Here is a 17,969-nt window from a genome sequence, read left to right as displayed (position 1 = left end):
GGCAAAGTTTCAAGCAATTAACAACAAGATACTTTAAACAGTAATGTAAACAGCCATAAGAGATGTTGTTATCTGCTGGTAGTATATGCTGAATGCACTGCCAAATTTCAAAAGATCCAAAGTTCTCATCTATTTTCCATGATAGATTGATATAAGGAGAGATTGACATCTTCAGAGTACTGGCAAATTCAATTTTTAATAGTTTTTAAGAGCTCAACTACTTTACAAGCTAACCTCCTAAAACACTGAAGGTATATTTGAGTGGTGCATCTAGAAATGAAGCTACAATATGTCAATCTAAATGTCAAACTGTAGAGAAAGGAATTTTATTCCCTTGAAGACTTTACAGGAAATTCTTTGTAGCTGAACATTTTTTTCTGAACAGTCTACTTTCTGCCCATAAGCTTCATATTGTCAAGAATTATTATAAGCAATTAGAACATGTCATTACTACAGAAGGAAGTACTGTTGGGGGTCTGTTATTAATTCAATCTTCTAAATGATTTACAATGGCACTCCTATCTAAAAAGAAAGTAAAATAAGTTGAAAACTGACAAAGGCTCTGCCACCGCCATACTCAAAGACTGGAACAAAATCAAGCATCTGTTAATTGAAGTGTTTATTCAATCAAGTGATTTTGTGTTAGACTGCTGTAATTTTAATAAAAGATATTCCACCTTAAGATAATTTTCCAACAAAGTGTCAGAGAAAACATGCATGAACTGACTTCTGTCATTCAGGATGCATTTCACAGAATCACAGAATCATCTAGGTTGGAAAGGACCTTGAAGATCATCTAGTCCAACCGTTAACCTAACATTGGCAGTTTCCAACTACACCATATCCCTCAGCACTATGTCAACCCGACTCTTAAACACTTCCAGGGATGGGGACTCCACCACTGCCCTGGGCAGCCCATTCCAACGCCTAACAACCCGTTCTGTAAAGAAATGCTTCCTAATATCCAGTCTAAACCTTCCCTGGTGCAACTTCAGGCCATCACCTCTTGTCCTATCACTTGTTACTTGGTTAAAGAGACTCATCCCCAGCTCTCTGCAACCTCCTTTCAGGTAGTTGTAGAGGGCGATGAGGTCTCCCCTCAGCCTCCTCTTCTCCAGACTAAACACCCCCAGTTCCCTCAGCCGCTCCTCATACGACATGTGCTCCAGACCCTTCACCAGCTTCGTTGTCCTTCTCTGGACATGCTCGAGTAATTCAATGTCCTTTTTGTAGTGAGGGGCCCAAAACTGAACACAGTAATCGAGGTGCGGCCTCACCAGTGCCGAGTACAGGGCACTGATCACTTCCCTGTCCCTGCTGGCCACGCTATTTCTGATACAGGCCAGGATGCCATTGGCCTTCTTGGCCACCTGGGCACACTGCTGGCTCATGTTCAGCTGGCTGTCAATCAACACCTCCAGGTCCCTCTCTGACTGGCAGCTCTCCAGCCACTCCTCCCCAAGCCTGTAGCGCTGCTGGGGGTTGTTGTGGCTGAAGTGCAGCACCCGGCATTTGGCCTTATTGAAACTCATACAGTTGGCCTGAGCCCATCGCTCCAGCCTGTCCAGATCTCTCTGCAGACCCTCCCTACCCTCGAGCAGATCAACACTCCCACCCAACTTGGTGTCATCTGCAAACTTACTGAGGGTGCACTCGATCCCCTCGTCTAGATCATCAATAAAGATGTTAAACAGGAGTGGACCCAAAACCGAGCCCTGGGGGACACCACTCGTGACTGGCCGCCAAGTGGATTTAACTCCATTCACCACAACTCTCTGGGCCCGGCCATCCAGCCAGTTTTTTACCCAGCAAAGCGTGCGATCATCCAAGCCTCGAGCAGCCAGTTTTGCCAGGAGAATGCTGTGGGAAACGGTGTCAAATGCCTTATTAAAGTCAAGGTAGACAACATCCACAGCCTTTCCCTTATCTAATAATTAGGTCGCCCTGTCATAGAAGGAGATCAGGTTTGTCAGTCAGGACCTGCCTTTCATAAACCCATGGTGACTGGGCCTGATCATCTGGTTGTCCCACATGTGCTGTGTGATGGTACTCAGGATGAGCTGCTCCATCAGCTTCCCGGGCACCGACGTCAAACTGACAGGCCTGTAATTTCCCGGATCATCCTTCCGACCCTTCTTATAGATGGGCGTCACATTGGCCAATTTCCAATCTGTCGGGACCTCCCCGGTCAGCCAGGACTGCTGGGAAATGATGGAAAGCAGCTTGGCGAGCACCCCAGCCAGCTCCTTCAGCACCCTCGGGTGTATCCCATCAGGTCCCATAGACTGGTGTGTGTCTACGTGATGCAGTAGGTCACTGACTATCTCCTGGATTGCGGGGTGGTCGTTCTCCCAGTCTCTGTCCTCTGGCTGAGGAGGCTGGATTCCCTCAATACAAATCTTGTTATTAAAGACTGAGGCAAAGAAGGCATTAAGGACCTCAGCCTTCTCCTCATCACTTGTTACCATGTTTCCTCCCACATCCAGCAGGGGATGGATACTCTCCCTGGTCTTTCTTTTGCTGTTGACATACTTATAGAAACATTTCTTGTTATCCTTGATTTGTGTGTCTGAGGTTAAAATAAGAAAAACAGTATTTGCCATTTACAATCGTGTATTTTTATAAACTTGCAACATGAATGATTTGGTCATTAGGAAAATAACAGAGTGTCCATTGGCAGAAAATATGCAAACTAATGGTACATGTGAGCTGGTTTCTATATTTACTTTAACAATTACTTAATTTGTAAAATCTTTTCAAAATTCATGTTAAAAACCTGAAAGGTGTCACACACACAATTTACTAATGAAACTTGTCCGATCTATAAAGTTCGAGAGAGTTGCATTCTACTTTTCTATTAATGGTAAAAACAAGAGAAATTCACAGCGGTGGAAACCTTAAGACACAAATTGACAGTTAGCACAGTTCCCTAATCCATATCAACATGCAGCCATGTACAGCATGGCCTGCACAATGAGTAGTGGCAAGAAATTCAACAGCTAACTGGAGTAAATGGAGACAAATCAGTCATTCAAAAATTTTTCATTTTTTACAGCAGCTAATATTTTCTGTTTGTTATACACCCATTTCTCAGCCCATTCCAAAAGGACGAACATAGATTATTTAATTGTAACTCTCATTTACTAATGTTGTACAAGAAAACACATTCATATGCAACTGAAACACTATTTAAAGGAATGTATACATAGTTCATTAACACCTCTATTAATACTTTATGACAAAGAAATGAGAAATGGACTACCTTTTAACTAGGCTTACACCACTCTAAAATCCTGGTACTCAAGTGGATTTTCTTAGCCATAGAGATAGATCAGTTGCAAGATACCGTTCTCCAAAGTAATATTTACTCATATTTCCCTAGAATCCTTGGGATTGCAAAATAGTCTTTTAAAATAAACAAAAAACAAAACCAAAAACGCCCCACCAAACCAAAACAACAAAACCACCCTACTAAGACAATCTCAGGACAAATTAATTAAGTATAATTAAAGAACAATAACAATCATATTAACATTAAATATTTATATTAAATAGTAATACTAATAAAGGATCAGCTTGCTAGCAGATATTTCCCCTGAAAGGCTAACTGTATATTCAATAATGAAGTGGAATATGAGCTTAATGCAAATCCTCAAAAAAAAAAAGTAGTTAAGATTTTCTAATACATCTCACATTGTTAAAAAGAAAATTAGGTACCATTTACATGGAAGTATATTATATGGTTCTAGATTAACCTCTCATCTGCTGATTTCAGATTTGTTCTGTTTCAGATGCACTTTGTCATATCAAGCAAAGACTGTCTCCTTGCAGGAACATGTTAGACTTATCTATGAGCAAGTACAATGGAACTGTGGATGTCACAGCACTGTCCCTCTATAGGTGTCACGTAACCATACTTTCAGATTAAGAACATATGTCCCTCCTGTGGTCCTCCTCTTAGGACCCCAAAAGATATTGCTGAAAAGACAACTGAAAAATTATCTCTGTAAAGGAGACAATGCAGGGTAAATCTGCCTTGCATCATCTTTGTATATGTTAATTATCTCCCATTCAAATTGCTGGATGGTAAAAATGTAATATAGAAAATACAGAATTTTGGCATTGACAAGAGCAGAAGTCAAAACAGAAGGGAAGATGGAGATGCACTCTGAAAAGGAAAATCTCTAATATTTACATTCAGTCAGGATTTAAATTTCATTTTTCCATCATTTCTTTGAATTGGGAACATAAACAGGTTGCCTTAGAAAATGATGGAGAAGTCTGCATCTCTGTGTACCACAATATCACAAGGGGTTTATGTCTTTCATAATGCAACTGTGCAGCTTCCTTGTGCAAATCAAGGTCGCAGATGTACTTACCGTAAATGCACTTCCCTAGATATATAACTTCCTTCTTTCTTCTCTTAGGTACCAGTGCAATAACACAATAACACAATAAATCTAGAAGCAGAGTTTGATGTTATACTATACTGATGTTTCAGATATACTGCAAAAGATTAACAGTCTTGGTGACAAATATGCAGTGCATGCACATCTCTGAAACAGCTGAAGCATGTGAACCTAACGAGCATCAAGTTCTGTACAGACTAAGCATATTCTGTTTGATTTTTTCCTTTTACAGAACAATCTCCTTGAAGATTTCAATGAATGCACTGTATTTTAAGAGGGCTTTTTATGGATGGGAGTCAATCCACATTTATTTTGGTTGAGCAGATTCTTACAGGCCTCAATTAGCCAAAGCCTTTGAACTGATTTAATGAGACCACTAAGCTACTTTTGAATGAAAGTACCTAAAGTGGAAAACAGATATAAATGAAGGGCAAAATAAAATCAGTTGGAGCATGGAACAGCATGGACTTTGCACAGCTGTTTCTTGTTGTACAAAGACTTCCAGTGAAAGAAGTATATTGACACAAATAGAGGCATTGAGCTCACCTGAGAGAGAGAATTTCTTTTCCAACAGATGTGCAACCAGCAGTAAATGACAAGGGTACAAACTAAAAATTCATAACTGAACAAGTGATCGTACTCTTTTCTTGCCTTTTACTTTATTTACACACATTTTAAAGATATTTTTTTCTTGTCAGTAAAACATAAGACATTATGCTAGCATAGGTTTCTTTAAAACAGTCTTAACAGAAGCACTTTCCGTTAGAATCATGACTAACTGGGATCCCTGTAATCCAATTTCAGTATTGGGCCATATTTTTGGTCCACAACTATTATGATTTACTTATTTTCATACAAACCCCCATATGTTTAAAATACAAATGCATTTCAGGCTTAGAGTCTTAGCTTTTTCAGAATATTGCCCAAGAAAAATTCAAGCATTTCAAATTAAATTATAGATCAGTAGTCCAAAGAGATAAAACTAAGAAAACCTAAGAAACTGGGAAAAAATGCTTTTCTCAACCATTGCATCCACTACCCCCTCAGCAACCCACTGCTGTAACCTTCATACCCAGCTTGAATCTCTCAAACAAAACAAAGTGAAAAAACAGGAGACATTGCAATCAGCCCAGAGATTTATACTCAGCTTTGGACAGCAAATATAATCTACTATAGAAGTCTCAGAGGGGGAAGAGTTAAAGTAGAAGAATAGGAGCAGAGAGGGGGAGAGAAGGAAGCACAACCTTTTTACTCCCATCACTATTGGAGTAGACTCTATTCTTATTTCCTTAGAATATAAAATATACCTATGGAAGGAAAAAATCTTTTTTCAACCAAGCTAGTTTCAAAAGAAAAAAGTTTGTAATGACATTTAGCAAGAGATTACCAGTAAAGCTTCATGAGATGCACAGGAAGCACACTTATGACTGGAGCTCAGACGAGTGCAGGTACCACACTCTGCATAAGTTATGATGTGGGATATGTATTTCACAACTTAATCATCTCTGGCTTTTAAAAAGTAAGTCTTGCACAGCATGAACTGTAAAACTATACCAGCAAAAGTGTTTCTTGGACTTCTAAACAATATTTAAAAGTAATTCAATAAAAAAGCATTTAATGGGAGCAAGGGGCAAATGGGATAGGAGTCTTAACAATATTAACAGGTTTGCATAAATAGCCACATCCACCCAAAAGCATAATCAAATAAAGCGATAGTTATGTTATAATCATCAACACAGAAAGTCTCTCTGCATGCTAAGCCTTTGTACTTACGATGCAAACCTCTGCACCAGATGTAAAATCTGGCTCCCCTTTCCTGTTCTGTACCTGGCTGCCACTTGTGTATGATTTGTTTTCTGTCCGTGTGCAACGTAGCAGATTAGCAAGGAGAAATCTGAACTCTAATCTGCGCATCATTAACTGTACTCACTCCTGCAATGTTAGCTTTTTTTGTGACTTGTATTTGTCATCAAAAATGTTTGTAAGGCTTTGCATTAAATGCATTTGAAAACAAGACATTCAGATGTGAGTTGGCAAGGGCAGATGAAGTGCGATCAAGACATTTGTCTTTATTACAGTATCTTGCCAATTTAAACCTGAACAATGACACCCTGACATCTTTCTTGTTACTATTCAGTATTAAAATAGAGCCTCCATGGTCCACCTCACACCACTTAACTGGCAGGAGTATGAATTACTGTAGCAGGTGGGCCAGTGTGGTTTTAAAAGCAATGTAATGCAATCAACTGTACAATCTCAGATTTCAAGGAACGCAGAAGACATCCAGAGCAGAGGCTGATCCTTAAACAATCCTAATATTGGCATTAAAGTGTTCAAGATCCCACAGGGACCATTTTATCTTTTGACCCCAGGTTTTAATTGAAACTTTAAACAAAATATATTACCTATTTAATGCAGTTGAGCTGGACTCTGGCCTTTGTAGTGCATGTTGCCATGCCAAGCAAATTAATCTGCGTAACCTTACCATGTACTTTTTAATTTACATCAAAGAAATATGACATAGAGAAACTAAATATCAAGGCAACCCTATACAGCTTGTTGAATAATTATTTTGATTCTAGTTTTAGAGTTTTAATTTTTAGCTGTTTTGGGTTCTTTTAAGAAAAAAAATAAATGAAAAGGTTTTACTTCTTGGTACAAAGCCAGAGAAACATATGGTTTCCTTAGCTGAGTTGTTACACACCTGGCAAAATAAATCACAGCAACAGGAGACCAAAATCTACCCTGCAACTTTTCATATGCACAAACTTAGAACATCTGATGCTGGTCTTCTGGCCCTGCCTTTTGTAACGTGAATAAAATGCAAAGTCAAATGGATGGCATGCTTCATGAGGGCCAATACTTCTTCCTTTAAGAGGCAAGTTACTTACAGTTTTGAAGGATGAGAGTCAGCCAGGTAGACTGGCAAACCAGAGGAATGAGTTACTGGGCCTGTCAGAGCAAAAGGCCAATAGAAGCAAGCACAGGAAAAGAAGTGTAACACAAACAGGGGAAGCAGGTGGTGTAAAGGCTTAACACTGCTGGAGTGTTAATGCTACCACACTTGGAATGCTGGAGTTCAAATCCTAATTCAGTTTAAACTGTTCGTCTTCTGTTTATTCTCTTTCAAGTATGTCATGTATACCATACAGGGAAAATAAGCCTCCAGGAAATCTTCAATGACATGGCTGAGTAATTATTAAAAATTAGAGGAAGCATTGTTTTCTTATATCACATGCCAATATGTGGCAATATGTGTGCCACTGAACCAAGTAGAGCGATTGCCAGAGACTTAGAATACATTAATCACAATAACAACTGCAGCAGATAATCCTCAAACTGTAACTGTTCTTGGATTTCACGATAAGCTGCGAAGACTTTTTCCACACGTAGAGAGACAGGGAAGAACCCTTCCTTCTCGAGCAGATGGGGAGCACTCGCCAGTTTCTCCCCCTTCCTCCCCAGCAATGCGCATACAGTGAGTGGGCACAGCTCAGAGTCAGGTTCATGCAGTTCCAAGAGTGTGAGACAGGACTGGCCTATTTCAGGTCCTCTAGTCTCCCTTTTAAAGGCAAGAAGTAGGCAGACAAGTTTACGTAACGCTGTTTATCAAAGAAATTGTTATAGAGAACATGTTTATAATTTTATTTTGAACTCAAAACAGAAATAAAGAATCCAGTCGGCCTTCTGATGCCCAGTGACACAGTATGAGCTGCAGAGCGGATGCACTACTGATAACAGATGTGGTTGCCCTGTTCTCCTGTCACATCCAATGCAGAGATGACTGAATGGGGGTTTAGGATTTATCTCACCCAACTTGAGCTAGCAAGTCTAAGCTAGTCACCTCAGCAACTTTTACAGAAGAAGTAGGCTTGCAGGGGATTATTTGTATAATCTAAAATAGATGTCTAAATCAGATGGGCTTAATTACGCTCCAGAGGTATCTTTTTCTTTCCACACTATAAAGTGAGCACAGACACCTAGCTCTGTCTTGTCATCTAACCTTTACACTATCACAGGTAGGAGAGAGTAACCTAACTAACTGCAGTCATGTATGCTCATGTAGACGCACCCAGGACAGCTTTAAACAGATCAGTCCAAGTCCTGCTGCTAATGTAACTGCACTGCATTCAAGTCACTACCCAACTCTTTATGTAGCCTCTTGGATTGCCTTTGCAGCACAGCCAACAAGCCACAACTCAGCAACTAGTGTGAAGCAAGTTCTGGTTTCAATGCAACAGCTACCATCACAACAGCAACCAAAATACAAATATATGCTACATTAATGATAAGTTGTACTTTATGGAGCTTCATAATAGCCTGTTGCTCTTTGTAATAGGCTGAAGGGGGCTAAGGTAAGCTTAGTTGACCCTAACTTGTTATGCCACTAGGACATCTGTGAAGTGCTGGCAGTTGCCTAAAGGAAACAGAAGCCAGAGAAAGGGCTAAGCAGTGGAAGGAGGAAGTGTAGCAGCAGCCAAGCCTGGGCAAAGGACTGAGCTGGCCTTTGTCTTCACTATTGCTTTGTGAGTTAATAAATGCAAATCCCAGGAATAGAGTGAACTTGGACGTCAGGGACTGTGCTTATAAAGGAAGCTGAGAAAGGTCTCCTGAACCTAAAAAAGCAACCAGTGGACAAAAATGTAAAAAACTAAAGAATCTTACAGATCATAGTGGTTCTAAAGGGAGCATCTATTCATGGGAAAAGAAAGGGTGGCACAGGCCTGTTTTGTGATGGAACAACCATCATGCTAGAAACAGCACTGATTTACTTTTTCCAATCTCTGCACTTCTGAGGAGCACTTTTATCAGAATTATGAAATATGTATCTGCACTGAAGAGGCCAGTCAAACTTCGGAGGATTTGCTGGAGCACTACAGTACTTCAGCAATCACTATAGGACACCAATAGTAAGCAAAGCTTAATTCACAGAGTGGTGACTGTTGATACCCCACCAAATTTATCAGCATTTGCTGATAAATAAAACTGATAAAACAATAGTTCAGCTAAGACTCCCTATGAACAAAAGCACATGCAATAATCAATTGTGTGTTTTAGGGATTTTAGCCATTTGCATTAATACTATAAAGCTCAGCATTCAGGGAGAAGTAAGTCTCCATTGAAGAGAATGTTTGAACTGTTAAGGCAGTGCTTACACTATTATTGACATTAGATACTTTGTCCCTGTGACAGGAGAAATACTCAATTTAGCATCTACAGAGATTTGCAAACACATAGCATCAGTTACAACTACAATTTCAGAATATTTTTTTCCTATGCCCAAGTACTTGTAAGGAGGTAATAAAAGATGCCTTTCCTAAACAAGTAGAGTGAGTGGTGTCTCCTCTCAACAACTGTGTCAAACCAATTGGTATCAACCAATACATTCCCTTGTATTTTAGGCATTGGGAGGGGGGCAAAAAGCCACAAAACCCCACATGCTTTCTGTTGATCCTAAATGTTTCTACATATATTTTTAATTGCTCTACTTTGAACTACTTTAAAGGCACCTTACATCCTTTTCGGTCTCAGATAGGAGCTCACAGAGTCTACTAGGCCAGACACTGAGGTTGCTTAGCAGAAACACATGTTGTTTCAGAGAGAATCCCACTTAAAAACATCTCTGGAAGAGTGAAGAACCTGCCTTATTTACAGATCTGAATACTATAAATAAAACTTCATATTCTCTTATTTCTTTTTTCTGTTTAATGTATCCTGTATAAAGATGTGAAGAAGAACATGAGGATCTGGAGTTAAAGTTTAAAAACAAATAACCATCTCAGCTAAATTAATGCTTCTTGCAGTACTCAAGGGACTCTGCTAAAATTTTAAAGGACAAATAGGCTGGTCTTGGAAGAAGAATTCTCTCACTGCAGATGTCTAACTAACAGTACATCAGCAGGGAAATAAGTTTTTGGCACAAGCTGCAAAAACTTCCAACTATCTCTGTGGGCCTGTTTGGACATCTTGTTGGTTTACACAGAAATTTAACATCCAACACCCACACTAAATTTTAAGTTATAATCAATCTCATTCCATTTTCTATGAAGTAAATACAATTTATTCTTACTTTCAAAGATGACTAAATGGGAGATTAAAAAAACCTGTATGAATTGCACATGAGTTCTCCAAGATAGCAGATGAGAGATTCTGCAGGCAGAGAAAAACACCATGCATTCTAAATGTACAAATGCTGCATGAACACACTTAAAGATACCTAGTATCTAACAGCTTCATCATTTATTGTGCCTTATCCAGCATTGCAGTTGCTGGCATTTAAGCTCTGAATCTAGTTTGGCTCGTTTGGCTACTGAAGGCAATTATTTTTGGTTTTATTGGCTAATTGATTCGAGCACCAGGTCCCTGGCTAAGCTCTTTTGTTTCACCCTGCCTGACACAAGTATTTTTCTGAAGCGCTAGAAATGCACTTACCCATCATGTTGTATAAGCTCTGTGGTGCAAACTGCCTTGGCATTTTCTGTATTGCTTCTTTGTAAACCGTAAGGGCATCCTGAAAAGAAACACATAAGTGAGACAAATCATTAAAGCAGTCTTTCACACATGAAGTAAAACCAAACTACGTTCCTTCCCCAAATGAAAGTGCAGAGAGAAAGAAAACACATCTCCATCATAAATAGCAGGAAAAGTTAACATTTCTGATTTAAAAATTTTTACCAAATTCAGTGAAGCTTATTGACAAGAGATCAAATTAGTTCCAATATTGCAACTCTTTTTCTAAGTGGAAATAAAAGAAACATTTTTTTTAAACCCCTCAATGACTCATGAGTTTATGAAAATATATAAAATTCTATAGGTTGTCAGAGAATACGGAATAATATCAAACTGCAGACAAAGGACTAAGCTACAGTAAGTGACCTAAAAATAAAGAAGTAATTGTCTACTGCCAAGTAATAACAAAACATAATCCTCAAACTGAAGCCTGCTCCACAGAAAGAATGAGATGGACTATAGTGTCAAGAACACCAAAACTGGATTCCCTTTGCAAATGTGCTGTGCCTTGAACTCCTTGATCACACATGTATGATTCATTCAGCACTTATGATGTTTACTGGTCAGTCTGTTAGCTCTGAATCATTTTCTACATCATCCCATCTAATAGTCGCAGTTTGTGAAGGCTGAAATATGCTTGAAAAAATATAAGTGTATGATCAAATCCAGGTTGGGTCAGACTGCAATGACCATCAGGCAGAAATCTGATGGTTTATATTCTTAAAATCCCTTGCACCTCCCAGGCATTGCACTCCAAATCTACACTCTATCGGCAGTGCAGACAACACGCTGCTTTTCTTTCATCTTTACAGATATATTAGCTGGCTGTGTCTGTGTTTTAATCAATTAGTAACTGCCATCTGACAGAGCTGGATTCAGCAGACAGATGACAGAGAATCCACAGAGCTTGTGCATGCCTAATCGTAAACAGCTGAGGTAACTGTTGTGGTCCGGAAGCATTATATGGATCAAAATCATGTGTAACTCCTGTGCTGAAGTATGCCTGGCAATGCAAGGAGACAATGACTTTCTTTCAAATACTGCTAAAGGTCAAAACTTAAGTGAATGTCCAGTTTTAGTAATTTCATCAGGGACAATAGAGAGGAATCACAAGAGTCACATTTGCACAGATAAATGAGATGGGGTGGGAGCAGCATACAGATACATTAAAAATATCTAACCGACTTTAGCACTTAGGTCAAGTTATCTGAAAATAGCACATAACAGGATTTTTTTAATCACTGAAGTTTTGAATTGTTCCAGTTGGGTTTTATTTTTGGAGACTCAAAAGCAAACATAATCACATTTTTTCAACTAAAGATGGACTTACTCTATTTTGAATTAAAAAGCCAGTACATTGTAGGATGGCTGGTCTGTAATCAGGCTATATCCTTTGCATACCAGCCATGGAGACAAAGCCAAAAAGAATGAATTAACACATATCAGATGTGACCACTGCTAATTGTTGACTCTGACACCGGAACATAACACTGCTAATTAACATCATCACACTCGTGGCTGTAGAGAATAAATATTCTCTGTAAAGAACATCAATCCTGATTTTGTGAAATTCCATCAATTTGTGTCTGTCATGTATTTTGAAAGTCTGGATAGAAGCAATAGGTATTAAGGTTTTATCATGATACTATAGACAAATCTGGAGTCTTACCTCATAGTGTCCTTGTTCATGAAAAAGTTTTCCTAAGTTATAAAGACAGCTAGTAACAGAGCTTTTATGAGCATGAGGATCTTTTAGATTTTCATCAGGGATCTCTGAACACTTCAGAAAAGTCCTCCTGGCTTCCTCTGTCTTCCCTTGGTTCATGAGGATGATACCAGTATTTAAATAGGCAGCTGTGAAGAGGGAAAAAATGTTATCTTGTAATGGAATTCCATTATGTTTTATTTAATCTTTGTTTTATTTCAAAGTAATATCTGAAACAGATCCCATGGTTATCTAACTTGGCTTTTATAGAATATAGATCAATCACTAGTGTGAAGAGGAACATAGAAGTGGTAAAAGTTCAGAGACAAGGAAAGGAGGAAGAGGCTACTAAGACTGAGGAAGGAGGGAACACCGGCTAGGCAGTTTGTTCGTTTTATTAGGACTGTATCAAGCATATAGCATCATTGTTTAAAATGCTACAAAAATATATAGATATGTTTACAAATACATAAATGTATGTGCATATATACATATATAGAAGATTCAATACTTAAGCTACAGAAAAGTCAGCAATCTTAATAAGCACACGCTTAATTTTGGAACCCATGAATTGCAACATCCTATGGATTATTTCCCATTTGCCCCAGGCAAGAAAGGAAAAATGAAAGGACTTCAAAAATATTTGTATTATTCACCCACACCACATAACATAAAAATCAGCAATTGGCTGTAAGAAACAGAAAACAGGAGTCTGAAAATTTGAGCAGTGGCATCTATGGCTCACCATCCCAGATCAGAAGCATTTTAGGTTCTACCAGTGCTGCCCAGTGTTAAATCATTATCTGCTTCTTCCCTGTACCACTTTAAATGCAATTGTTGACTAATAAACACTTGCTTTCAACTGAAAAGTGCACAATTTCACCTTTTGCTTTCCAAATTAAAAACTTCTGAAAAAAAAATAAAGTGTTAGTAAAGAGTAGGAAGATTTCCTTAAAAAACAATAGTCAATAGTGTGCAAGTTTGTATAGTTGAAATACTTACAAGCTAGTGTGGGTCTGCTACTAATTGCCAGTTTATAGTAATGCAGTGCCTCTGAAAACCTGCTGTTTTCCTGAAGAAGTAATCCTCTGCATAAGGACAAAAAAAAAAAAAAAAAAAAAGAAAAGAAAAGAAAAAAGAGAGAGACAGGTTACTGCAAAGAGTAACTTCAAAACAAATTTTAAAGATAAAACTAAGGTAACAAAGGTAACAAAGAAAATATGCTGACTAGTATTTCAGTGATAGAACAACTATGCATATTACTAAGAATTCAGTGGGAAAATTATGTTGTCTGAAAATAGGATTAATTCACAGACATTAGGTGCATGGCTTTAACAAAGAAGATGTTAAATGCAATAGTTTTGGATTCCTTGGAAACCAGAAGATTCAATTACTCAGTTGAGAAAATGGTAGACTCTCAGACTTTTTAAAGCAGATGGAGTATGGTGGAGCTGTTTGTAACTAGGTCGCTCATGTTTAGCCAGTTATCTTTTCTTGAGTTGAAACAAGCAAATCTTTTTCAAATGCACAATAAAGTTAACCAGGTAGCACTTCACATGTATTACCTTAACCAGTCCTTGTTGATCAATTTCAGTAGATTATCCACCTTGCAGCTAAGCACCTACATCAGTCCAATTTTTTCCTGTCTTCTTTCTGCTCTGAACAAATTTAATAACTGAAGAGGTATCTGAAGAGTTATCAAAAATGGTACTGAATACTTCCAGTTCACAGTTAGTTTCATAGTCCATGAGCTTTAATTAAAGCTTTTAAGGCAAGCTTTCTTGCAAATTATAAATTACACCAGTCACGCACAAATTTCTGAGAAATAAGTGGTGTGGACATAGTTAACATGAATTCACAATTGTATGCTTAAATGAATGCTCAAAGCATTATAGTTCCCAAAGTTTTAGGAGACTGAAATAAGCATATGTGAATGTATTAATATCACAAAGATTTAAAAATTGGTAATTTCAGAGTGCAGGCTCAGACCTTATCAACCAGGGGTAGATGTCCCTCTTCATACACCTCAAAGTATCCATGAAAAAATAAATGTAGCTATTTCCTTTAGGTGGGAGGGTCATCATATCTATTTGTAGTTTCCCTAACCTACAGCAATTTTCTCTTCTTCATCTATGCTTTTATCTGCTAATACCTTTTTGAACTGTGAAGAGGTTGGACTTTTTCCATCTCCAGTCTCTAATCAGAGATATTGTTTTCTCTCCAGATTCCCAGGAAAACTTTTTGAATTAAACCAGTTTTCTATCGTTGGGTTAGGATTTAACAAAATGGAGGAATATATCCTCTTTTTTTTTCTAATCTACTTCTCCATCAGCACCACATGGCCTTGCTTTCGAAAATGTCTCTCAACTAATCTCAGATTAGGGAGTAAATCACTTTTAATATTAACAGAATTTACATTCAGTTGGTACTTGCAGTAATGTGAGCAATGAGAGAATAGCATTTAGGATACTTTTTGGCATGGCACCAAGGTTTTAACTGCTGTCTTGCAGGTAGAAAGAGGTATTATTGTCAGGATAGTAATAACATTTTCTAAATTTTCTAGAACCCGAATTTTCTTTACTTTAAAAAATTTTATAGACTGCAATTACTCCAAGTAAAATTATTATTATTATGGCATTTTGATATAGTTTTCTGTTGATAGCAGTAGAATTAACATAAAAATAAATGATTGCATGGTCTGACATTTAAGCTCTTCTTTTTTAAAAAAAAAACCAACAAATTCTTACACACAATTTTGGGACAAATTTATCAAAGAAATTCCATTCTTATTTTAGTTCTAGAATAAATAATTTCACATATTAAGAGAAGTAACTTGAACAAAATAAATTATTTTGGTAAGTGTACAACATTTGTGCTTTTAGAATTGAAAGAACTTCTATTTATAATTATTACCAAATTGATCTTCTGCGTTCTCTACATGCTCTAGTGCTGGCACTCTATTAATTACTTGATACTTCAGGTGTTTGGGTTTTTTTCTACTCCTCTTCCAGAAGACTTTTTTTCTTTTAAAAGTTGTTCTATTAACAGATACTCTCTCTCTCACACACACATTTTTATATATATATGTGTAGATATATATATATAAACCCAAGCTGCTCAGATGCAAGATTGAGTGCTGAATTCCAGCAAATAATTAGTTTTTTATTTCTATTTGTTATAAATGTCCTGATTGATCACTGTTTATCCCTGTGGCTTGTGACAGTACAAAAATTACTGTATTTATGAGTCTCTAGTTCTAGGTTCAGATTAAACAAAGTCAGGAAAAGGCTTAAAGGAAAATTAAAAAAATAGTATATTTAGTTCAATACAATTAACACTTAAGGGCTTCTGAGAGATAACTGGCTTAAATGGTCATTTATGAAGGGAGAAATACTTATTTGAATAGATAAAAAGATGATGAACATTGCATTAAACTGACAAAGCATTCCTGAATTTATAGTGAATATTAGAAGAGTTTAAAGAGCAGATATATTTCACTTCCAAGATGAAAAAATCAGATTCTCCCTAGCTTTAAGCTCAAAAAAAATGCAGGCATATAAATATGCTCACCAACCTCTATCCAATTACCCACAAGATGCAACAGTAAAACTAAAGCCAAACACTTCAAATTTGGTTACTGCCAAAATTAATACTGCCTGTGAAATGTCCTACTTTTCTTTTAACAGCATGTGTTATAATCCCGGTCTCAAACTACGTTATTGCTCACTATTACTTCCACAGGTCTACTGTCTCATTCACCACACAGAAAGAATATAAATGAGCAATAGTTCAATATTTGCTTTTGTCTCCAGTTTCTACAAGTAAAACACCACCACCTTCTTATAAATATTTACCTTTTGAGCAAAACACAAAATAAGCCCCAGGATGAAATGACAAACTACTGTTTATTTCAAAATTATTTCAAGAAGATCTGCAAATCCTCAGGTCCTATATTCATCTTTCCATTGCTGTATTTCACAGCATCTAAGCAATTCCCAGGACAAAAATTATGCTGATTTTCAGCTAGGCATTACATCTGAGAGGCAAACCCGAGGTTCAGTGAAAGCACAGTTCAGCCTTGCTACCACAATGCTGAATCAGTGGACCTGGTCAGCAGAGAGAGTGAAGAAACAGCAGCCCAAGGGAAGGGCCCTGGGAGCGGAGCAGGGATCTTGTTCTCAAGGCTCTGCTGGCCGCTCCAGCAACGCTGAGTTCAGGCAGCAAATCCCGAGGTTGCCACTGAAAGTGGCTGGCCCTGAAAATTGTTCACCATTGTCAAGACAAACATGAAGCAAAGAGATGGGCTCAAGTGAGTAATATGTGAAGGGAATGTGTCTTTCATTACATGGTTGCAAAGAGATCATTAGAGTAAATACTACCAAAAAGGTCTGTTCTTTCCAAAGAAGCTGAGAGACTGAACTCAATTACCTTTGCAGTCTGTTAAGTTACATTAACAGCTCTTCAACAAGCTTCAACTGAAAGCTTGATTACATATTCTTTCCTTCTCCTTCAGAAATAGGTGAAGTACTGGTTATTTTGTCATAGAAACACTTCCTGTTTCCTTGGAGTTTCATTTAGTCTCTTTCACTTCAGAACAGAGGCCAAAGCCACCAGAGGAAAGTTCAGTATGCCTCCTGTGCCTTATTTTCACATGGTCCAGCATTTACTATATTCCAGCTAGAGAATTTTTATTAAAAATACTCGAAATTACATTAAAATCACTAGAAATAAAACTGAAGTGTCTTTACAAATATACATTAAGGGCAGAACTTGAATAAAACTTTTCTATGCCAATTCGAGAATTGCAAAATGTCCTTCAAGCAAACTGACCATGGTTGTACAGAAAGAAATTGTCATCTCATAAGCTGGGAACTAACAGCTGCATAATTACCATAGTCAGCTAAGCTTCCAAGAAATGAGCTGACTAGCTACAGAACAGAGGAGCGTGGACAGAGGCAGATAAAGTGAAACCCACAGACAGTAACAAAGAAAGTCTGTGACCTCCTTGAAGTTCTCAGCATCTGCTTATTCAGCCCCATTTTGATTGTCCCAATTCCTTCTTTCCCTCCTTAGACACCCGTTTCCCTCCAGCTGGTTGCTAGAGTTGAAGTCAGCAACTGGCAATGGCGGATGGAGTCTGTACTTCCTTGTCTAATGGCTCTCAAACCTTTTAGACAAAAACTAGTTCCCTTCCACTCACCTGGAAAGGAGTGATAATGGATTCATGGTGAGTCTGTAAAAAAATCACAAACTCTTTCTAAAAAACATTTGGTGCACACATATTTCCACCTTTTTTTGTGTCAGGAAAAAAAAAAAAGACTAAATATTTAGCCAAAACTTTCCAA

General features: G+C 37.8%; 1 protein-coding gene across 4 annotated transcripts in view; it reads right to left on the bottom strand.

The window, feature by feature from the left end:
- Positions 1–17,969, bottom strand: part of TMTC2 (transmembrane O-mannosyltransferase targeting cadherins 2) — a 277,357-nt gene that overhangs the window by 68,523 nt on the left and 190,865 nt on the right. For 3 of the 4 annotated variants that reach the window (XM_074870689.1, XM_074870690.1, XM_074870692.1), the window contains 3 exons: positions 13,627–13,712; positions 12,589–12,773; positions 10,842–10,920 (listed from right to left, as the gene is read on the bottom strand). In XM_074870689.1, coding sequence (XP_074726790.1) covers positions 10,842–10,920; positions 12,589–12,773; positions 13,627–13,712 — 350 coding nt within the window. Of the gene's footprint in view, positions 1–7,871; positions 7,972–10,841; positions 10,921–12,588; positions 12,774–13,626; positions 13,713–17,969 lie in introns of those variants that run through there. The other variant, XM_074870691.1, reaches the window with a different exon arrangement.

This window comes from Strix uralensis, chromosome 5 (assembly GCF_047716275.1).
Source record: "Strix uralensis isolate ZFMK-TIS-50842 chromosome 5, bStrUra1, whole genome shotgun sequence".
NCBI classification, from domain to species: Eukaryota; Metazoa; Chordata; class Aves; order Strigiformes; family Strigidae; genus Strix; species Strix uralensis.
Note: the sequence above shows the minus strand (reverse complement) of the source record. Positions and strands in the feature narration are given on the sequence as shown.